The sequence below is a fragment of the Muscardinus avellanarius genome (assembly GCF_963383645.1).
Source record: "Muscardinus avellanarius genome assembly, chromosome: X".
Lineage (NCBI taxonomy): Eukaryota > Metazoa > Chordata > Mammalia > Rodentia > Gliridae > Muscardinus > Muscardinus avellanarius.
In genome coordinates this window covers 129,874,345-129,897,791 of record NC_137792.1, presented here as the reverse complement: position 1 = coordinate 129,897,791, position 23,447 = coordinate 129,874,345, and the positions used below count along the sequence as shown (strand labels likewise).

Here is a 23,447-nt window from a genome sequence, read left to right as displayed (position 1 = left end):
TTTTTGTAACAGTTTCACTAAGTTTTGAAGGGCCTCACTAAGTAGCTAAGGCTGGCTTCGAACCTGCAGTCCTCCTGTCTCAGCCTCCCAAGTACTGGGATTATAAGCGTGCGCCACTGCTCTCCGCTTTTTATTGAGACAGGGTCTGAGTTGCCCAGGCTTGTCTCAAACTCGTGAGCTCCCTGCCTCAACCTCCCAAGCCCTGCGGTTACAGGTGTCCACCATCGGGCCCACATTGCGGGCTCTTCGTTACTAGTGTTCAAGAGGCAGCCCTCCTCTGTGCCAGCACTTGTGCTAAATGCCGGCGTTCCATAAGTGTGTGCCAGTGAAGGAGGGCTTACGTGTTGTGCAGTTGTTTCCCAACTTCTCTCTGTCCACCTTTTGTGCAGGTGACCTTTTGTGCAGGTGAATTGCAGTGTGCGTGTTTGGTTGGCGGGGGTTAAAGAACGTTCGTCATGCGTGGCCCGGACCTCTTCCTCTCCAGGGTGGGTCTCTTCTCCAAACCAGGTGTGCTTCCCTGGTGTGCTAGAAAACCGTGCCGCTGCTCACAGCCCCTCTGGGCTCCCGCGTGTGTGCGGAATGCCACCTACGTGAGGGCCAAGAAGTATCTAAGAGGACAGAGGTGTTACAGGAAACCAAGCCATCTTGGACAACTTGATGGTTACTGGCAGGAAAGGTAAGACCCAGGCTGATGCCTTTTCTCTTAGCAAGTCTCAATCTCTGAGTTTTCTGACATTCTGTATTCCTATTGTGTGTGTGTATGTGTGTGGTGTTTAGCCCAGGGGCATCTGCCTCTGAGCTGCATCCCCACTCCTGTTTTATTTATTTATTTATTTATTTATTTATTTATTTATTTATTTATTGCAGTACTGGGGATGGAACCCAGGGACATTTGACCTCCGAGCTACACCCCCTGCCCTATTTTTTTTTTATTCTTTATTTTGAAACAGGTTCTCGCTGAGTTGCAAAGGGCCTCACTAAGTAGCTGGGGTCGGCTGAGAACTGAAATCCTCCTGACTCAGCTTCCCAAATGCTGGGATTACAAGCGTGCGCCACCATGTCTGGCTTCTGTTTTACTTTTAATATATTTTTTTGCAGTACTGGGGTTGGAACGCAGGGGCACTGTACCTCCGAGCTATGCCCCCAGCCCTATTTTTTATTCTTTATTTTGAAACAGGGTCTCCCTGAGTTGCAGAGAGAAATTCTGTATCTCCACCATCATTAACGTGCCATTCCAAGGATTTGAAGGGTGGTGGATGTGGGAGACACAGGCAACGCGAGGACATCTGAAAGACAGGGGTAGGAGTACTTTGAGGTCACAGGGAACGTTCTCCTAGTCTTTGAGCGCACTTTTGTCAGAAAGGAGGACAGTGCCTCTGAAAGCCATGGGCCAGAGTGATAATAGATGCACGAGAAATGAATAGTCCCGTGGTAGCTATAGAAACACAAACAGACCTCATTTTTTGGGCTGGGGATTGAATGCACAGACATTCTGTCTCCAAGCTACAATTCCAGCCACTATTATTATAATTCTATGTTTTGGTCCTGGGGGTTGAACCCAAAGGCAGTTTGCCTCTGAGCCAACCTCCCCCCAGTCCTATTTTATGTTTTCTTTTCAAACAGGGTCCTTGCTAAGTTGCTGAAGGACCTCGCTGTGTGGCTGAGGCTGGCTTCAAACCTGCAATCCTCCTGTCTCAGCCTCCCAAATACCGGATCGCAGGCATGCACCATCATGCCCGATGACACAAAGATACCTCATTTTATGCAACAAATAGAGTTTCTAAATCAAATTATATTTTAAAAGCATTAGGGCAGCGAGCTATTTAAAGGAACCCAACAGTGAAGCTCTTTGTAATATGATTAATTACCGCCTGATAAATCTGGGTCTTTCTTATATTAGGTTTGCCCATCTGTTCTTTGTTAAGTAGACAGCACCAAAATGGGCCTCGCTCTGACTCCATCTCCCTGGGGGCAGGAGAGGTGGGTCTTCTGAATGGTCAGCAAACCAGAAGCACCCCATGGAGTGGGTGCTCGGTGCAGGCGCAGAGAGTTAACGGGCACCTGGGTTCTTTTGCAAGGCTGGCTGATGTCATGACCCCACTCTGGAGGCTGAGCTACGAAGAACAACTCAAGGTGCGTGCCCGGCCGAAACCCTCGGGCCCTCCTCGCACAACAGAAAGGCCGTGGATCCTGGCGAGGCCTGGTCGGGCAGCCCTACGGGTCGCAGAGGCCCTGCCACTCACACGCTAAGGACGCTGTTTCACCTCGCGGCCGCCTTGGGCCGGTGAAGTCTAGACCACGGATCCCAGGCCGACTTCCTCGCCGTCCCTTCGCTTACTCTGATCACCGCGTGTGAGCGGCCGGGCTCTCGCGGCGTCACGCATAGGGCACTTCCTAGCACGGTAGCCACTGACCACGTGTGGCCGCGTAAGTGCAAACACAGTCAATTCTGCCATAATGCTGGCTTTGAAAACACAAACTTGTTCCAGCAGACCGACATATTAGGGTCAATTTCAGCATAACGCAGATTTCACGTTTGCTTGGTGAGCGAAGGAAGTGCCCAGCTGAACATGGGAGCGCCCACCGCCGCGCATGCGCACACGCCTCGCCAGCCTCTCCCGGTGCCTCAGCTGCACCAGTGGAGGAGACGCACCCATTTGCCTCGGCAGGCAGAACATTCCAGCACACCCGCTTTTACCACTTCACAGTAACACCAAGCTGCAGAGCTTCTACAAGCAAATCGCAGGGATTTTGGTAAAATGCTATTGCTATCGTCGTGTTCATATTTTTCAACCATTTGATACATGTGAAATGGTGCCACCAGTTTTTGATAGATTCCTATCCTTTTTTCAGTCCTAGGGATTGAACGCCGGCATTCTGCTTCCAAGCTATACCCTCAAGCCCTTTTAAACAATTTTTGTTTTGAAACAGAGTCTGGGCCAAGCGCTCATGGCATATGTTTGTAATCCCAGTACTTGGGAGGCTGGCTGAGACAGGAGGAGTACATGTTCAAGGCCAGCCTCAGCAACTTAGGGAAACCCTCTTCAACTTAGACTCCTTCCTCCTCCTCCTCCTCCTCCTCCTCCTCCTCCTCCTCCTCCTCCTCCTCTTCTTCTTCTTCTCCTCCTCCTCCTCCTCCTCCTCCTCCTCCTCCTCCCTCCCCCCCCCCCCTCACCACCAGGCCCTGCTGAGACTCTTTAAAAAATAGGGCTGGGGGTATAGCTCAGGGGTAGAATGTCCTTAGCTTCAATCCCCAGTCTGTAACAACAAAAACAAACACCCCAAAACCCAAACAGACTCTCACGGAATGATTGAGATCACTAGATTGCGTAGGCTGACCTCTAATCCACCTAGCCTTCTGTCTCAGCCTTCTGAGTTCTGGGATTACAGGTGTGTGCAGCATGCCCAGCATAAGTTCTTAGTGTGTGTGTGTGTGTGTGTGTGTGTGTGTGTGTGTGTGCATGTATGTGTGTGTGTGGTATTGGGGGCTGAACCCAGGAGCATTCAACCTCCAAGCTACACCCCCAGCCCAATTTTATGTTTTATTTGGAAACAGGGTCTTGTTACATTGCTGAGAGCCTCGCTAAGTTGTTGGGCCTGGCCTAAAACCTATGAACCTCCTGTCTCAGCCTCTTAAGTACTGGTATTACAGGTGTGCACCATCACACCCAGCTTCCTACCTTTTTTTTGTGTGTGTGTGTGGTACTGGGGGTTGAACCCGGGGTACCCTATCTCTTGAGCTATATCCAGCCCTATTTTATTTTTATTTTGAAATAGGGCCTTACTAGCTTCATGAGTCTCATTATTGCTGGGCTCTCCTTGAATCTGTGATCTCCCTTGTCTCAGCCTCTTAAGTATTGGGATAGCAGGTGTATGCCGCCATGTCAGCTTTCTGTGGGAGTTTCTGATACAATTTTGGAATATTGTGTGTCTTGCCCCGTTCTTCCCACAAGCCCTGACACTTGTGATGTGTGTGTGTGTGTGTGTGTGTGTGTGTGTGTGTGAACATGCAACATTGTACAGCGCAATAAGGAATGCTTAATATCACCTTATAGCACAGCTGACTCTATAAGTTAATTAAAATTAAATGAGACCGCCAGGAGTGGTGGCGTACACGTGTAATCCCAGTACTTGGGGGGCCGAGATAGGAGGATCACAGGTTCAAAGTCAGCCTCAGCAACTCAGTGAGGCCCTCTGCAACTTAGTGAGACCCTGTCCTGTTTCCAAATTAAAAAAATCAAGTAAGGCTGAGGGGTTTAACTCAGAGTTAGAATGCCCCTAGGTTCCTTCCCCAGTACACACACTAAAAAGAATTAAATGAGACAAAGAATTCCCCTTCTCAGCACCACGAGTCCTATTTGGTTATGCACAGATTGCCAAACTTACCCCACTTTCCTTTTTGGTACTGGGGATTGAACGTAAAGGTATTCCACCTCCCAGCGATGCCTCTGTCTCTTTTTAATTTGAAACAGGGTTTCATTAAGTTGCTGAGTCTGACTTTGAACCTAGGATCCTCCTGTCTCAGCCTTCCAAGTACTGGGATTATAGGTGATAAGTCGGGGTCCCTCACCCACGTGACCTCTGCGCGGGCAGGGGGCGGAACCCTGGAGGCAGGAAGAGTCTGCCTCGCAAGTAGTGTCTCGAGAATCGCACATTCCCACGAGTAAACCACACACCCCGAGATGCACACCTTAAAAGAAGGGCCCTCCCCTTCTCGCCTGGGATGGGCGCGCCATCGCGGAACTGCCCAGCCCCGTCCCCGGGAGAACTACCATTAAAGCTGATACCACGCGTACTAGACTTCTCTCGTGCTTTACACTGTATATGGACTTGCATTTTACTTTACAACAGGTATGTATCACCATACCCGACTTTTTCCTCCCCCTTTTCATAAAAAAAAATTAGCATCCACTGAACACTCCCTCCGCCGTGTTATTTTTTCATGCCCCAGTTGCACCCAAGGGCACTCCTGCCCTTCCCCATGGGCCCAGTCCCCCCACACCAGGTGGGGATCAGTGCCCCTTTACTGTCTGGGCCACCTGATACAGAGCACACAAGGCAGACAGAATACCCATTATATAAAGGTCTGCTGACATGGTTCAGTCTGAAAGGTCAGAAAGGAGACTCGGCCTACGCTGGCTCCCTCTTGACCTTTCCAGCCGCTTCCCATTCTGTCATTCTGGGTTCTGTGTCTGCTGAGAGGAGGGTTCGTGAATCTGAGGGACACGGTTTTCTGTCCTTCGTTTCATTGCTATGTTCTTTTGCAGGTGAAATTTGAAGCTCAGAAGAACACTTTGCAAAGACTAGAGTCTTCCCTGCAAGCGTTCCACGGTCATCATGGCACAGCAGCCGCACCCCAATGGGAAGAGCTCAGCGGTCTTCTCCACCCGATTATACCCTCCGTCAGGCCCCGTCTCCCTCTTCCTTGTATGCTCAGCGCCCTTCCTGGCTGGTGATAGCGCCATCTGTACTGGGTGTTTGCTGGGCCAGGCTCTCTGCTAGTTGATTATGCAGGGACGCCTCATTCCAAGTACCCTGAGGGTTGTGTACTATCCTTTGTAGATGAAGCCATTAAGGCTCAGAGAGATTAAGTAATTTACCCAGGACTCGCATTCGTTTTTATTATTTTATTTCTTTTGTGTGCGTTATATTGGGGATTAAACCCAGGGGCATTCTAAACCTCTGAGCTATACTCCCAGTCCTATTTATTATTTTAAAACAGGAACTTACAAGATGGTATAGTGGCGCCTGCTTGGAATTCCAGTACTTGGGAGGCTGAGACAGGAGGGTTGCAGGTTTGAGGAAAGCTTCAGCAAGTAGCGAGGCTTTCATCAACCAACTGAGACCCTGTTTCAAAACAAATATAAAGTAGGGCTGGGGGTGTACCGTGGAGGTAGAATGCCCCTGGGATCAATCCCCAGTATCACACACAAACAGAGTCTTCCTAGGTTGCTGAGCCTGGCCTGGAACCTGGAATCCTCCTGTCTCAGCCTCCCAAGTACTGGGATTACATGTGTGTGCCACTGAGTCAGTCTTATTTTCAATTTGGGTGTATGTGCGTGTGGTAGTGGGGATTGAACCCATGGGTATTCTACCTCTGAGTTATACCCCCAGTCCTATTTTATTTTTAATTTTGAAACAGGGCCTCACTATAAGTTTCTAAGGCTGGCCTCAAACCTGGGATCCTCCTGTCCTAGCCTCCCAAGTACTGGAATTCCAAGCAGGCGCCACTATACCATCTTACAGGCATGGGCCACCATGCCCGGCGAGGCCATACTTTGCACGCCAGCATCATCCGTCCTCCGAGAACACTCCTGAGTTCCCTTTGTGTTCTCCTTGGTGTTGCGTGGTCCCTCATTCCTCTCTTGTTCTTCTGCCTCCTCCAGCCTGTCATCAATGGCTACCGAAATAAGTCCACCTTCTCTGTGAACCGAGGCCCAGATGGAAATCCGAAGACTGTGGGGTACTACCTGGGAACTTGGCAAGGTCAGTGGATGGCTGTGTGTACCAAGAATAAGCCAAGGACTGAGAAGGCAGGGAAAGCCATGGAGAGGTGTCAGTAGGTTTGGAAATATGGTGACCTCAAGCCGAAGTTGAATTGGAAGCCTTTGTGCATACCCTGATCGCCTGGGGCTACTTTCTGATGGGGGGGGTCACTGTAACCTAGCAACGGAAATCACAACTCTCACCCTCCCCTGCACACTATTTGCCTAATGCCTAGTGGCCGCCTAGTAAATGTCACGACTGCAGCATTCGTGTCCTCATCACAGCTGCCTGTTCATATCCTCATATTCCTGAAAATTAGAGCTTTCGGTGGTAAATCTGCCTTAAAAGAATTGGAAGGGAGCCGGGTGTGGTGACACATGCCTGTAATCCCAGTACTTGGGAGGCTGAGACAGATTTTAGGCGAGCCTCAGCAACTTAGCACGACCCTCAGCAAGACTTGAGAACTTAGCGAGACCCTGTTTCAAAATGAAAAAAAAAAAAAAAAAAGCCAGGCGTGGTGGTGTGGGCTTATAATCCCAGCATTTGAAGGCTGAGACCGGAGGATCATGGTTCGCCGCCAGCCACAGCTACTTAGGCCCTTTGCAACTCAGTGAGACACTGTTCAAAATAAAGAATAAAAATATAGGCTTGGGGGTGTAGCTCGGAGGTAGAATGCTCCTGGGTTCCATCCCCAGTACTGCAAACAAACAAACAAACAAACAAAAAACAAAACCATGTGCTGGGGGTGTAGCTCAGAGGTAGAATGCCCCTGGCTTCCATTCTCAGGACCCCAAACCAAACAATTGGAAGTGTTGGTGGGTCCTGATGAGAGAAATCATAGTGGCATCTTTCTGACTTAATTCTTGTATCTGTTCCCAGATCCGCTCTCGAGCTTTCTGTTTGCCTGTTTTCAATGACGCCACTTGAAACACCATCATTTTCTCTAGTCGCGCTGGTTAACATCCTATGCCCTCAAGTACAGGTCATCAGGACCAGCCCCAGCCCCGAGTGCGGAGTTAAATGAGCGTGTGCTGTCGGTGTTCTATTATTCAGCAATACACAAAGCCAACTGCATTTTCTCTCCCTCTTAACAAATCTGAATAGAAAGCAGACATTAGCATACGGTGCCCTTGTGGTATGAGAGAAAATACTGAGGGCCAGCTCCATTCAAAATGAGCTGCTTGATGGCTGAACCAGGAAACAATTTGATTTTTCTCTGAAGAAAAAAAAAAAAGATACAGCCGCGTGCTTGAATTCGCCACGTGGCTTCTTGAGGGCCCCATAGGCCTCTCCAAGGCAGCGATTTCAAGTTGCTGGGTGCTTTAAGTCATCTTTTAGGAGAAAAACATGCAAATTAATTCTTTTTCTTTCCCTAGATGGGAGCATTGTCTGTGTCCAGCCAAGCCATCTGAAAAATGTCCCCGAGAAGCACCATGGAGTGGCTCAGGTAGAAAGGAGCCAGGGCTGCGGGAGCTGACCTGGGGCACTGGCAGCAGAAGGCAGCCTCCCTGATGTTTGAATATCACAGCTCCGCCCGTGCTGGAGAGGAGGGGGCTCGCGCTGAAAGCGGGCCTCTTAACCCATACAGCATTGCCGGGGGCTCCTTCCACGGAGGGTGGAGAGGGGGAGACAGAACTGCGTCCACTGTTGGAAATGCCAGGCATCCAGGCTCCTTAATAGTAGGAAAGAGGGCACCAACCCAAGTGTCGTCTGCAATGATCGGAAGGCTTGTACTTCTGGTAGAAAAAAACCAGTGGGGAAATGAGCCGGCCGCGATGGTGTGTACCTGTAATCCCAGCTACTTGGGAGGCAGAGGCACAAGGACCACAAGTTTTAGGACAGCCTGGGCAACTTGGCAAGACCCCGTCTCAAAGTAAAACAAGTGTGTGTGTGGATGTACCTCGATGGTAGAGGGCTGGCTTAATGTGTGAAGCCCTGGGTTGAGTCCCTAGCCATGGAGAGGCAAATTGAGAAGTTCCCCAAGCTGTAGGACTGGTGATGAGGTGTGTGCATCCTGAGCGTGGCCTCTGACAGCTTTCTATCTTTTCTTTCTGCTTCTTGGACTCGCTCTTTCCCGAGTGCTGGAGCTACCGTACTCATTCAGCCTGTCCTTAGACATGGAACCTTTTGCCGGGCGTTGCCATCCCAACATTCAGGAGGCTGAGACAGGAGGATCATGGTTCCCGGACAGCCTCAGCTACTTAGTGAGGCCCTCCGCAACTCAGTCAGACCCTGTCTCAAAATAAAAAACTAGGGCAGGGGGTGTAGCTTGGAGGTCGAATGCCCCTGGGTTCCATCCCCAGACCCACAAAGAAAAAAAAGAAAAAGAAAAAAAAAAAAGACATGGAACCTTTTCTTTATGGCACTGGGGAGTGAAGTCAGGGACATTTTGCCTCCCAGAATTCTATAGCCCACCCCTTTGGGCTTTTGATTGGGAAATGGGGTCATGCTATGTTACTAAGCGTGTCTGTAAGTTGCTGAGGCTGGCATTGAAGCTGCCATCTTCTTGTCTCAACCTCCCAAGTACTGGGATTCCAGGCATGTGCCATGATGCCTGGTGGATATCTCCATTTTGCCAAATCCACTGGAAACTTTCTGTCCCCATCTCAAGCTTTTTTCTTCCTTTGGCATCTTTATTATGTTCGTCTTGCTGGTTTCTGTAGTGCCGTTCTGCCCTCTCACTGGGGACTGCCTGGCGTGCCTGGTTTGCCTGGGATGCCTTTCTCCTTCCCTTTCCCAGTATGAATATTGCTGCCCCGGGCTCTGTCCCTGGCCCTTCTCTTTCTGAATATACCCACGAGGGACTGCAGCTGACCCGAACGGATCACTTGGCTGCTTCCTCGTAATGACAACTCCTAAGAACTTGTATTTGCATTCGAGCGCCGTTTCCTAAAGGCTGCTGGCACCCTTGCTGGGCTGGCACTCAGAACTCCTGAGGCCAGCGCCGCCCTGCCTAGGGCTCCGCTCCCCCCGCTATGAACACCCTGCACTGGTCGTCGTTCCGGCGGGATCCCTGCCTCCGCGCCCCACCCCACGCCATCAGCTGTGACGGTGAAAGAGGGTCTCTAGACGGTGCCAGATGGCCCCCCGGGGACCGCAGTGTCCCCGCTTGGTCTGATGCCCTGCATTTGACCTTTCCAAGTATTTTTTCTTAGTTAACGGACCCGCCATATCCTAGAAAAGCGTGTCATCCCAAACTTCCTCCGGAGCCGCCTCAAGTCAGTCTCCAAGTCCTTGTCAGTTTACTTTCTAGATTTCTTTTTGCGGGTCTGAGGATGGAGCCCAGAGGCATTTGAACTCCGAGCTCCACCCCCAGCCCTATTTTTGATTCTTTCTTTTGAAACAGGGTCTCACTGGGTTGCGGAGGGCCTCGCTAAGTAGCTGAGGCTGGCTGCGAACCGCGATCCTCCGGTCTCGGCCTCCTGAGTACTGGGGTGACAAGTGTGCCCCACCACGCCCGGCTTAGAACTGTTTCAAAGTCACCCACTTCATCCCACCATCACCCCCACCGCCCTAGTCTAAGCTCCCGTCTTGGCTCACCCGGACTGCGGTGTCAGCCCTCAAGCAGGCGTCGGTAGTTCGTCCCCTCTCCGTGTGTTTTCTCCACAGGAGCTAGAGCTGTCCTCAGATGCGCATACGAGCACGCCGGCTCTTGCTTAGAATTCTGAGCGGGTCACTCAATAGCTCTTGGAATGAGATGAAAATTCCTTACCTTCCACTTCGGTCCTCGGCGGGTGGTTTTCATCTCCTCGCCCTTCCCAGCTTCCTCCTCTCACCCCTGCCTAGGCTGGCCCCCGGCACGGGTGCCTGCGGTCGTCACCTGGCTATGTCTTCTCGCTCGCTCTTTGATTTCCCCAGTGGTACGGAGGCTCGAACCCAGGACTTGCACGCTTGAGGCAAATGCTCTCCCAATGAGCTACGCCCTCAAACTTTTTGTTTGCTATTTTGAAGCACGATCTTCCCGAGTCCCCTGGGCCGGCTTTTTCTCCATCCTCCTACCTCAGCCTTCTGCGTTGCTGGGACTACAGGCATGCGTTGTTGGTGCCTACCAATCCTCCTAAGACTTCTTTCAGGCGCGGGATGCAGTGGAAGACCCTGGTCAGCTCCTTGGTCTGACTGAGGGCCCCTCTCTGCACGCGTGTCTCTCTGCCGCAGACCTGTCACAGCGCCCGCGCTCCCTGTCTCGTGTCCGTGGGTGCTTTCCACGGGAGCGGGTGGGAGTAGCAGCGGGTCTGAGCGAGACGTGGATTCCAGCACTTGGTTTGGTACTAGGGAATGCATCTAGGGGTCTATCTCTGAGCTCCACCCCAGCCCTGGACATTGGACCCAGAGGCATTCTACTTTTGAGCCACACCCCAGGCCTTTTAAAATTCTTTTCTTTTGAAACAGGTCTCAGTAGGTTGCTGAGGGTGTCGCAAAGGGTGTCCTTGAACCTGCTGTCTCAGCCTCTCTGGTACTGGGATTAGAGGCATGAGCCGCCAAGGTTGGCCTTTTTGTGTGTGTGTATGTGTGGTACTGGGGGTGGAACCCAGGGGCTTTCTACCTCTGGGCTACACCCCCACACTATTTTATAATTTATTTGGAAACAGGGTCTCTCACTAAGTTGCTGAGAGCCTAACTAAGTAGCTGAGGCCGGCTTCAAAACTTCAAAATCCTCCTGTCTCAGCCTCCCAAGCGCAGGGATGATAAGCATGCGGCACCATGCCCAGTTATGACTGGCCCTTTCTAGTTTTTATTTTGAAACATGGTCTCGCTAAGCTGCCAGATGTTCATTGTAATGATAATAGTATTTTACTAAGGTGTTCTCAGATATTTTTTCTTTGGGTACTGGGGATTGAACCCAGGCGATTCTACTCTACGTCTAAGCTAAAACCCCAGACCTTTTCTTATTTTTATTTTATTGTTTTTGGTCCTGGGGATTGAACTCAGGGGGTTCTACCTCTGAGCTCCAGACCCCACCTGGGGTCTCATTGCATTGCCGAGGCTGGCCTTGAACCTTCCATCCTTTCTCAGCCTTTCAAATATTGGAATTTCACGTGTGCCACTACACATCTTAGTCTCAGGTGTGTGTGTGTGTGTGTGTGTGTGTGTGTGTGTGTGTGTGTGGTACTGGGGATTGAAAACAAGGGCATTCTGCCTTTGAGCTACACCCCCAGCCCTATTTTATTTTTATTTTGAAACAGTCTTGCTAGATTGATGGGAGTTTCACTACTTGCTGGGGCTGTCCTTAAACCTGCGATCCTTCCATCTCACCCTCCCAAGTATTGGGCTTACAGGCATGTACCACTATGCCCGACTTTTTATTTTTATTTTGAAAGAGGGTCTTGCTAAGTTGCTGAAGCCGGCCTTAAACCCAAGATCCTCCTGTCTCAGCCTCCCAAGTACTGGGATGACAGGTGTGTGCCACCATGCCCAGCTTGATTTTCAGGATTGAAATCATAGCAACTGAGTCAGGTTTGTGTTTGACTGACTTCACCAGGAGGAAATAGATTTGACCAGAGTGTAGTTGGCACCTGGTTATATAATCCAGAAATGATAGGCCTACGTACATCAGGAAGTTATAAGTAAACATGAATCATAACTTAGGAAGAAATTAGGAATTGCTGCCAGGAAGCATTCACAGAAATGGAAACTTAACTGGATCCCGTATTTTATATAGAAAAAAGTGAGACTCTGTGTCAGTACCTTTCCTAAACATTTACTGAGCACGTAGTATGTGCCAGGCTGGGATACAATGCTAATCCTTCATGGGGCTTACGGTTTGGATAACAGCATCTATTATCTCCTGTAAGGCCAAGAGTAGGGTTTATGACTCTCTTTTCTTTTTAGCCATACTGGACTCGACTCCGAGCACACTCTCCCGCAACCATATCCTCCAGCACATTTGTGGGGAGACATTGCCCAGGCGGGTCTTTAGCTTGGCATCATTGTGCCTCAGTTTGCCAAGCTCCTAGGACCGCAGGCATGTACCACTCGCCTAACGCTCATGTTTTTGAATCACTGTGTTATTCTTCCAGAGCTGCCATAGAAAAATAACTCTGAGTGGTAGCTGAAGTAACAGACATTGGTTACTTAGTGTCTGGAGGCTAGAAGTCTAAACATCTCTTTGTGTCCAAATTTCCTCTGATAAGGAAATTGACTCTTATTTATCAGGAGGAAATGGTGGATCTGGCCAAGCTATAGTATAGTTGGTATCTGGTTATAATTTAGAACTGATAGGCCGACAGCAGGAAGTTTTAAGAATGAATCATACACTGGGGGTGGTGGCACACACCTGTCATCCCGGTACTTGGGAAGCTGGGGCAGGAGGACCACAGGCTCAAGGCCAGCCTCAAAACTTAGTGACACCCTCAGCAACCTAGAGAGACCCTGTTCCACAAAAAACAACACTGGGGATATAGCTCAGTGGTAGAGCGCTTGCCTAGCACAAGGCCCTGGGTGTGATTTCTAATAGAAAAGATTTCATTCAGAATTTTAAAAAAGGACTGGGAGTGCAGCTCAGAAGTAGAATGCTCGTTGGGTTCCATCCTCCAAAACGAAGACTGAATCATAGCAGGCATAGCCAGGCATTAGGAATTGCTGCCAGGAGCACATGTGTTTTGTGTCCCATGGCCCTTTCTCCGTTCATACGTATCCCTGCCATCTCTGTGTCCACTTCCTTTGAAAAGGACACCAGTCCGACTGGACTGGGGCCTCATGTTTGTTAGCTTAATGACTTTTTAAAGGCCCTATCTTCAAACATAGTCACATTTTGATGTCCTGGGGTAAAGGCTTTAACATATGGGCTTTAGGGGAGCACAAAACAGCCCCCCAAAATCATGTAGCGAGAGTCATCAGCTGTGACGCTTGTTGTGCGTGAGTTGACGCTCGTTTCTTCTCAGTGCTATGAAGCATTCCTCCGCCAGTCTCCACTGGACCCGTCTTCTGTTTCACGAAGGGGGACACTGGCGTGAGCTCACTGTTCGCACCAATAGCCAAGGACACGCAATGGCCATCGTCACTTTCCACCCCCAGGAGCTAAGCCAGGTGAGCCTCACAGGCTTCTGCAGCACCCCACTGGGAACCTGGGGGAGACAGCAGACCCCCGCAGACGCTCTGGGTAGTCAAGGGTGAGAGACGGCGCCGGCGCCATTAAACCACATTGCTGGTACAGCCAGAGCGGGAGACGTGGCTGTTACCAAGTTAACGATCACTCAAGAACCCCACAAGAACTTTGCCCAGAGCGTAGTAGGTACTTAGCTGAGTTAAAGCCAATCCGTAGAGCCCAGAATGTCAGACTTTTATAGTCCAAACACTTAGATGTTTGGTGGTACAGCGGTAAGCATAGCAACCTTTCAAATTATACTTGGCATTATAGTATGCCTAGAGGTTTTGTGTGTGTGGTACTGGGGGTGGAACCCAGAGGCTTTCTACCTCCGGGCTATACTCCCACACCTATTTTTTATATTTTGTTTGGAAACAGGGTCTCACTAAGTAGCTGAGGCTGGCTTTGAACCTGTGCGATCCTCTCGTCTCAGCCTCCCGAGCGCGAGGATCACAAGTGTGCGCCACACCTGGCATGCTGGGAGATTTTAAGTATTTCCATATTAAAACATTCCTAATACTTAGGTGAGCGTGTTAAGCAACGTGTGGAGCAGGTACGAGAAAGAGGAATACTGTCCCCGTCACTTAGAGACGAGCAGCCACGGAAATCCGCGAGGCTGAGGAGCCAGGAGGAGCAGAGCTGGGGTTGGAATCCAGCCCTGTGATTCCGGTGTTTTAGCTCTGCGGCTCCATTGTGCTTTTCCTTTCTGTTGTCGTACTGGGGTTTGCACCAGGGACAGTCCACCTCTGCGCTCCAGCCCCAGACCTATTTTTGTGGCGCTGGGGATTGAACCCAAGGGCATCCTACCTCTGAGCTATGCCCCCAGCCCTGTTTTTTATTCTTTATTTTTGAAACAGGGTCTAAGTTGAGGAGTGCCTCACTAAGTAGCTGAGGATGGCCACAAACCTGCGATCCTCCCGTCTCAGCCTCTCAAGTACTGAGATTGTAAGTGGGCATCACCATGCCCGGCTCTTATTTGAAAACAGGGTCTTACTAGGTTGCTGAGAATCTCACTAAGTTGCTGAGGCTGGCTTCGAACCTGTGATCTTCCTGCGTCTGCCTCCCAAGCACTGGGATTATAGGCATGCACCACCATGCCTATTTTATTTTTTTGATACCGAGGATCGAATCCAGGGGTAGTCTACCTCCAAGCTACACCCTCAGCCCTATTTTTTTTGAAACAGGGTCTCTCTAAATTGCCGAGGGCCTTGCTAAGTTGTTGAGGTTGGCTGTGAACCTACGATCTTCCTTTCTCAGCCTCCCAAGGGTTTTAAAAATGTTCTCAAAAAGAAGAAGAAGAAAAAAAAGAGTGCCATGCTTGTTCTCGCCTGTGTCTCCTCTCTCATTCTCCCTTCTGAGAGAAGGGAGAATGAGAATTCTCGCCTCCTTCTGAGGCGGTGTTTGGGTGGGTGGTTGGGATTTCTGAAGTGCGGGGAATGAATCGAAAGGTTATTGCCTCTGAGTGATGGGCCAGAAGCTCCGCTTAGCTCTTTGTTTACAATGAGAATAACGCACGCTTTCTTTAGAGGAGCATTAGCAGCTCAAGCTAGAGAAAGTGCCAATTCTATTGTACAGGATTTGTCAAAAACTGAAAGGCCACGCAGCGCTTCTGCTGAAACAGGAAAATCGGGTGGTTGTTTTTGGTCCTGGGGAGCATCGCTTTGTGTTGAGTGTTATTTGTCTCTAGTTAGACTGCTGCAGGTCGCTCTACGCAGAGCGAGGAGGGGGAGTGTGCGGGGATGAGGCCTGTGCGTGACTCCTGGTTTTGTGGTGTGGGCAGGAGGAGCTGTGTGTTCAGAAGGAGGCCATCAAGGAATTTTTCAGCAGAGGCCCCGGAGCAGTCTGTGGCTTGACCTCACTGTACTTCCAGGAATGGTAAGCCTGGCACTCACCTTTGCCGGCCTTGGTGGATCGCAGGTACAGGAGGATCTGGCGTCGGAGCTGCTGGCTCTCGTACAGCCAGGTCTGGGAACCCAGGCCAGAGCGCCTGAGCGGGAGTGCACGCACGCGCCTGCATCTGTGTGTGTGATCCTGGGGGTGAACCCAGGGGCATTCTACCTGCAAGCTACATCCCCAGCAGTTTTTGAAAATTTGCAACCGGTTCTCGCTGTGTCGGTGAGAGGCTCACTAAGTTGCTTAGACTGGTCTTGAACCTGTGAACCTCCTGTCTCAGCCTTCTAAGTGCTGGGATTTCAGGCACGCACCACACCGTCACGGGCAATTTGTGCACATCTCCCGAGAGGACAAGTCTAGCGGAGCTCTTGGAGCCATGGCAAGAAAGCGAGGTCTCTTAGCTGAGAAGCTGGGTCCTCCCCCTTTCAACCAATCACTAGCAATAGAATTGTCTGCCATTGTTTTTTTGTACTGGGGATTTGACCCAGAGGCATTTTATTTCTGAGACATACTCCCATCTCTTGTTTCTCTATTTTGAAGCAGGGCCTCCTTAGGTTGTTATCGCCGCCCTTGAACCTGTGATCCTCCTGTCTCCGCCTCCCAAGGGCTGGCGTTAAGCGAGTGAGCCGCGCTGGGCTTCTCCGCCCTCCTGGGATGCTTTTATTCGTTTCTGGCACCATGCCCCACTGCGGCCATCAGCAGGCACCCTACCAGCTCCTGTTTGGAGAGCCGCACATCTTTGAAGACCTCCTGGGCCTGAATATCCGCATCTGTCCGGATTCGTTTTTCCAGGTTAACACCGCTGGCGCAGAGTTGCTGTATCGGACCGTGGGGAAGCTGAGTGGCGTGAACTCGAACACCTTCCTCCTCGACGTCTGCTGTGGAACCGGCAAGTCCCGGCGCCGTCCGCCCCGTGGCCAGGGCCCTCGCGGGGGGCGCGGGGTAGACAGGGTAGTGGTGCGCGCGTCACTCTGTGGCCGGAACCCCAGATACCTCGCTGCTATTTTCTTACTTCCCCAGGTGCCATTGGCCTCTCTCTGGCTCGGCAGGCATCCCAGGTCCTCGGGATTGAGTGGGTGGAGCAGGCGGTGGAGGATGCCAGGTGGACCGACCACAGCCTTCAATGGTACAGAACTCGGGGAGGCGGGGAAGGAGGAGCAGCCGAAGTGCTGGGGATGCGGCCCGGTGGCAGAGTGTTTGCCAGCGTGTGCCAAGCCCCGGGTTCTAGCCCCGGGACTGCAGGAAACCAGAGACGGCAACGTTTCCATCCGTGGGGGAGGCTTGTGTGGGCAAGAGCACCTGCTGTGTCCCTCGCTCATGGGAAGGCAGAGGCTGGAGTGGTCAGCATAGTGGTAACCCCAGTACTTGAGAGGCCGAGATGGGGGGATCGCAGGTTCGCGGCCCGCCACCACAGCTTGTAAGATCCTTCACAACTTAGTGAGACCCTGTTTCCACATAAGAAATAAAGTCGGGCTGGGAGGGTTAGCTCGGAGGTAGAATGCCTCTGAGTTCAATCTTCAGTACCACAAAAAGAAAAAAGGAAGAGGGGTCAGACAGCCAGGCATGGTAGCACACGCTGTTAGTCCCAGTACTTGGGAGGCTGAGACAAGAGGATCTCAGGTTCACAGCCAGCCTCAGCAACTTAGTGAGACCCCATATCCAAATAAAAACCAAAGTGGCTAGGGGGTATCTTGGAAATAGCCCCTGGGTTTAATCCCCAGTTAAAAAAAAAAGAATAAAAAAATAGAATGGGCTCCTAATGGTTTTCTGGAAAAGGTGACCATCACTGATTTTTTTGGTACTAGGAATTAAACCCAGTGGCATTCTATCTCAGAGCTACACCCCAGCTCCAGCTCTTCTTTTAAATTTTGAAACAGAGCCGGGTGCCTAGGTACACACTGTAATCCCCGCATTCGGGAGGCTGAGACTGGAGGATCGCGGTTCACGGACAGCCTCAGCTACTTAGTGAGGCCCTCTGCAACTTAGTGAGACCCAGTTTCAAAATAAAGAATAAAAATTAGGGCTGGGGGTGTAGTTCCAAGGTACAATGCCCCTGAGTTCCATCTCCAGTACCACAAAATAATAAATAAATAAACAAACAAATAAATACATTTTAAAACAGGTTCTCACTATGTTTCTAAATTGCCAAGGGTGGTCTTGAAGTAACCTGTGATCCTCCTGTCTCAGACTCCCAAGTACTGGGATCATAGGTGTGCATGGATTACCATGCCTGGCTACTATTTTTTTCTTTACCCAGAAGAGCTCGAGGAAAGGAACAGACCTAACTGATAGGAAGGGAAGTGGTAAAACTTTGGGCAGACTGGAAGAGCCTTCTTGACATGAGAATCATGAGGCACGTAGCCCAACACAAGAGGTTCCAGAGCGATCTTATCAGCAACAGAAGCCTTTCTTCAAATAAAACGGGTCAGACTGCAAGAGCGAAAACAGACGAAGCTGTCCCCTCCACCCCACCGCCGACGCGCTCGAGGCCGGGCGCAAGCCTCAGATACAGCAGGGAGAGCGCCTGAGTGAAAGTCCGGGTTCTCGTCTTGGGTTAGCTGCGTACATGCCCGCGTGCTTAAGCCGTGAAGTGCACCAGCTCTGCGGGAGGTGAAGCCCAGGGGTGTTTTACCTCTGAGCTACAAGCTCAGTCCTATTTTTAATTTTTATTTTGAAGCAGGGTCTCACTAAGTTTCTAAGGATCTCATTACGTTGCTGAGGCTGGCCTCCAACTTGGGATCCTCTTCTCTCAGCCTCTCAAGTACTGGGGTTATAGGCGTACACCACCACACCTGGTTTTATTTTAATGTAATTTAATTTTGTTGCTCGGGATTGAGTCCAGAAGCATTCTCTCTGAGCTACACCTCTAGGCCTATTTTTTTTTAAGTTCTTTATTATGAAACAGGGTCTCACTAAGTTGTGGAGAGCCTAAGTTGCTAAGGATGGCTGTGAACCGGTAATCCTTCTGCCTCAGACTCCCAAGTACTGGGATTACAGGGTGTGTGCCACCACACTTGTCCTATTTTTTATTTTGAAACCGGGTCTAAGTTGTTGAGACGGGCCTCGAACCTGCAATCCTCCTGTCTCAGCCTCCCAAGTACTGGGATGACAGACCTGGCCACCACGCCCTGCTCCTCTAAGTTTTTTTAGCTAACGGGTATGCCCCCGGTTGGGCTCGAGTTCTCGTGTGGGCCTCTCTTCCACAGGCATCACCAACTGTGAATTTCACGCGGGAAGAGCAGAGAAGATCTTGCCCCGGCTGCTAAGATCAAAGGACGGTGGGCAGTTCATTGTTGGTGTGGCTGCGTAAGGACTGACTGGTTGGTTGTCCCCATGACGCCTGCTAGCTCTGCTTCCCTCCCGCGCCACCAAGGGGGCTCCCGCTGGGCCCTGAATCGGCCCTCTGTCCTAACCAGCCCGAGCCGATCACGATCACGTAGCAGCTGGGGGATGGGAGCCATGAAAGGTTAACCACATTAACAATGAACTATCTCTCCCATTAGATCCCAAGGTGGTTCGAGCCATTCGCAACTGCAGGGCAATCCGCACAATAGTTTTTGTTTCCTGCAAACCCCAGGGTGAATCCACCAGGAATATCATGGAGTGAGTTTTGAATGCTTATTTAATATTATATCTTGTTTTATTTCATTCTACCACTGAGCTACACCGCTAGCCTTTTTTTTTTTTTTTTTTTGCGGTAGGGGATGGAACCCAGGGGCATTTGACCTCTGACCTACACCTGCAGCCCTATGTTTTATTCTTTATTTTGAAACAGGGTCTCACCGAGTTGCAAAGGTTAGCTCTCTTAAAATGGGCCCATATTTCTTCAATGTCAGATTCCTGCTGTCGGATATTTTTTCCTAGATTAGAAACTATGCATTCATTTTTGGAATGATCATCTTCTAAGAGCGAGATTCTATTCTCCATGTGTTCTAATCGGTTGTTTGTGCTTTGAATTGAGGCCTTTACTTCATTAATTGCATCCTTTATCTCTTTTTGGCTCTCTCTGAGTTCTTTTCGAAGCACCTCTATTATTTCTACAGTTATTTTCCTGATTTGATCTTCTAGAAATCTCTGAATTTCTGTTTTATCGGGTTCTGATGTTGTGGGCATTCATTGCTCTAGTATTATTCCTCTTTCCCATGATTTCAGAAGTTTGTGCCTTCTCTGGGTTCTTCCCTTGGGTCACTATGACTTCACTTAAGGTGTTCTGGATCTCGAATCTGTGGTATCTCAGTCCCCACTACTCCTTTACTGGGTTGTATCACAGAGTCTCAGACCCAGGAAGTCAATCGAGGCTGCTTTAGACCATTGGGGGTGGTGCCAGGTTGGGCGTTCTCCTATGGTGTGATATCTCTGCCACCGCCACTCCCCCACTGGGTCAAGTCCCAGGGAGTACAGTACTGGGATTTCTCCTCTGGGGCCCGCAATTTGACTCACTGTTCTTGAGTTCGCAGATGTAGCCGTACTGGACTTGGTGAATTCTCTGCTGCTGCCGCCGGTGGCAATATGGCATCGCTGTTATGCCCTCGGCCGTGAGGCTGGCTTATTTGTTCTTGGTTTTGAGTTCCACTCTGAGTCCCTGCAGCGTGTGCTGAGCTCAGCCACTGGGAGCTTTAGATTTTACCTGCGCCAAAAGATCCCGCCTGGCTGTTCCGCAGCGGCTCACCTCGGCATGCTGTAGCCGTCCGGTGAACTCGCCGCTGCCGCCGGCAGTATGGCGCTGCTGCCGCGGCCTCGGGCGTGAGGCCGGTGTATCTCCTCTGTGGCTCTGAGCTCTGTTCTCAGTCCGCTTTCTCTCTGGAGCCTGGTGATTTTTTTTGTTTCTCTGGTGATGGTGTTTTCTGGCTATGAAAGGTGCTGATTTTGTGGTAATGGAGATTGGTTGTTAGTGGGGCTCTTAAGCCCCGCTTTTCTCGGTCGCCATCTTCCCGGAAGTCCACCAGTTTTATGTTTTTGAATGTATGATAAAGGTGGCATCTCAAACCAGTGGGGAAAACAGACTATTCAGTGAACGTGGTAGACAGTTGTGTAGGCACAGTGAAAATATTGCAACCGTCTCTCATACCGTAAACCAGGATACATAGTAAGTCAAAGGGTTTTCTTTTGTGGTACTAGGGACCGAACCCAGGAGCATTCTGCCTCTGAGCTCCACTGCTAGCCCTGCCATTTATTCTTTATTTTGAAACAGGGTCTCAATAAGTTGCAGAAGGCCTCATAGTACCTGGAGCTAATGTCAACCCTGTGATCCTCCTGTCTCAGCCTCCAGGTGCTGGGATTATAAGCATCACCATGTACAGGTCAAAGATTTTAAATGTAAAAAGAAGGGGCAAACTCTACATGCATCCTAAGAAATCATAGAATTGCACTCTAGGAGTTTACATGCCTTTTCTAACTGAAAATTCAGAAACCATATAATAAAAAAATGTTCAATTTGACTCTATAAAGAAATTGCCTGATGTATGAATACAGTGCACCAATAAAAAAAATAAATTGCCATACCTTGCATAACTACAGGAAAACATTCTGAGAAATGACCTGTTAGGTGAATTTCTCATTGTGTAAAAATCATAGAATGTACATACAAACCCTGATGGCTCCGGTGTGACTGGGCAAGAGAGGACCACTGTCAGAACTGCACACTGCTGACAGAAATGTTATTGTGAGGCACACGATGATAACTTCTTCCTTTCTTATGCTATGCACAGAAATGAATTTGAAATATATCATGGGACTAACTGTGGGAGCTGAAAGTGTAGAATTCATAGAAGAAAATCTAGACGATTTCAGATCTGCATGACTTTAACTTAGGCAAAGTCACCTTAGGTATGATATCAAAAGCCAAAGGACAAAAACCCAATTAAACTTGTGTGTTTTAATACCCTTGGAAAAATGAGAAGAAAACCCATCGACTCAGAGCAAATATCTGGAAATCACTTATAAGGGACTGGTATCTAAAGCCAGACATAAAAATGATTCAATTTACAGGCAATGTCAAGAAGAGGCCGGTCTACACAAACAAAGTCCATTTGTCTTTCTCTAGAACTGAGACGGGCTTGGGGAGACACAGGGCTAATGACAATGTTCCAAAATTGATTATGGTGATACATTTTACAACTCTGACTATATTAAAAACCACCACACTCTGTAGATGTGTGAACCGTAGAGTATACGAATTTTACAACTCAATGAAACTTTCTTTAAAAATCAGTAACTTGTACATGAAGAAAAAGACCATAAGCAAAGACAGACTGGAAAAAAAATTTCAGTGACTATCACAAATACTTTTTTCCTTAGTCTATGAAAAACTTCTGGAAATAATAAGAAAAAGGGCAAGAGCCCAGTAGAAAAGTAAACGGACTCTGAAAAGGAAATACATTAAATGTGTCTCGGAACCATGAAAAGATAACCGTCTTGCCTATAATAATGGAAATGCAAATGAAAAACACACATAGACACCAATCTTTACATCTCAGCTTGGCAAAAGTACAAAAGTTTGATAATGCACTGCTGGCAAGAATATAGGGCAATATGAATTCTAAAAAATGGCTGGTATAAATTAAGTACTATCCCTATGCAAATTGGTACTATCCTTTGAGAGGGAAATTTAGCAATATAAATGGAAATTATGATGTATATATACCCTTTGACCCAGTAATTCCATTCTTAGATTTTATTCTATTGACAAACCATACACCTAAAATGATACATATAAAGTTAGTTATTGTGATATTTTAACAGTAAAAGATAAAATATTTGAAAAGTCCATCAGAAACGGATTAAGTCCACCTTGGTCTGACCATACAAAAGAACACTAAGTGCTACAAAGGCAGTGGAGACACTGTTGTCACCTGGTGTCTCTGAAACCAGCCTGTTTTGCTTCTTAAAACAAAAACTGGATCTAATCAGGGCGCGGTGGCATGCCGCGGTAATCCTGGGACTTGGGAGGCAGAGGAAAGATGATTGCGGGTTTGAGACGAGCCTCAGTCTCTTAGAAAGACCTCTTGCTTGCTTTTCCCTCCCTCCTTCCTTCCTTTTGGAGCTAGAGGCTGAACCCAGACACATTCTACCTCCAAGCTATACCCCAGCCCTTTTTATTTTGAAACAGGGTTTCCCTGAGTTGCTGGGGCTGGCCTTGAACCTGTAATCCTCCTGTCTCAGCCTCTCAGGTACTGAGAATACAGGTGTGAGCCACCACACACAGCTGCAAGACTGTTTCAAACAAAAAGATAAGGAACAATTGTATGAGAGAAACGTGGATGAGGTTTGCTATGAAACACAAAGGAGAAGCTTCCGTTTGTGGCCCTGTGAACTAATATTCTGATCTCTTTCTACAGGCTGTGCTGTCCTCCAAACCCCTCCAGGAAGCTTCTGGGAGAGCCTTTTGTGCTGAGACAGGCTATCCCTGTGGATCTGTTCCCGCACACCCCACACTGCGAGTTGGTGCTCCTGTTCACTCGATGATCGGCAGCCTCCTAGAGAGCTGCGGGCTCTTAGGGCGGAGGCAGCAGCAACCTCCAGGTCGGGCAGGTCGCTACGCGGCAGACCCTGGGAGCGCTACGAGAGACCAGTCTCCATTGTGCGCGGGGAGAACGTAGTAGCTCTCCTGGAGGAGATGGAGCCTTGTCAGGTTCAGCTCTCCTGGAGGAGATGGAGCCTTGTCAGGTTCAGCTGCGCTTGTGCAGGTCTGGGTTTTGGCTGCTCCTTTCCTTTGCTGTCAGCCTGTACTGGCTTTCTTTTTTCCAGATTTAATCTTGTCTACGCCATCTGATTCTGCTTCTAGTGTGGTGATAACTGAGGCTTTAGAAGCTGGTAATTTTTGTGCATTTGCTCAGCGATTTTGCTATTTGAGATATTTGTAATACTTTCAAGTTCATGAAGAGGCCAAGGATTAGTGTTCAAAACATTCCTAGCCTTTTTTGTGTGGCACTGGGGATTGAACTCGGAGGCATTTGGCCTCCAAATTTAACCCTAAGCCCTTTAT

The 23,447-nt window shown here is 49.3% G+C and overlaps 1 protein-coding gene across 1 annotated transcript; it reads left to right on the top strand.

Moving 5' to 3' along the window:
• Positions 1–455: 455 nt before the first annotated feature.
• TRMT2B (tRNA methyltransferase 2 homolog B) lies at positions 456–22,927 on the top strand (the record flags this gene model as incomplete). Its single annotated transcript, XM_080719029.1, is given in 14 exon segments — positions 456–676; positions 2,079–2,133; positions 5,268–5,402; positions 6,387–6,486; positions 7,863–7,933; positions 13,368–13,405; positions 13,407–13,512; positions 15,351–15,445; positions 16,138–16,352; positions 16,484–16,572; positions 16,574–16,589; positions 18,670–18,759; positions 18,967–19,066; positions 22,801–22,927. Coding segments are annotated over 14 exon segments (1,458 nt in total).
• Positions 22,928–23,447: the final 520 nt, after the last annotated feature.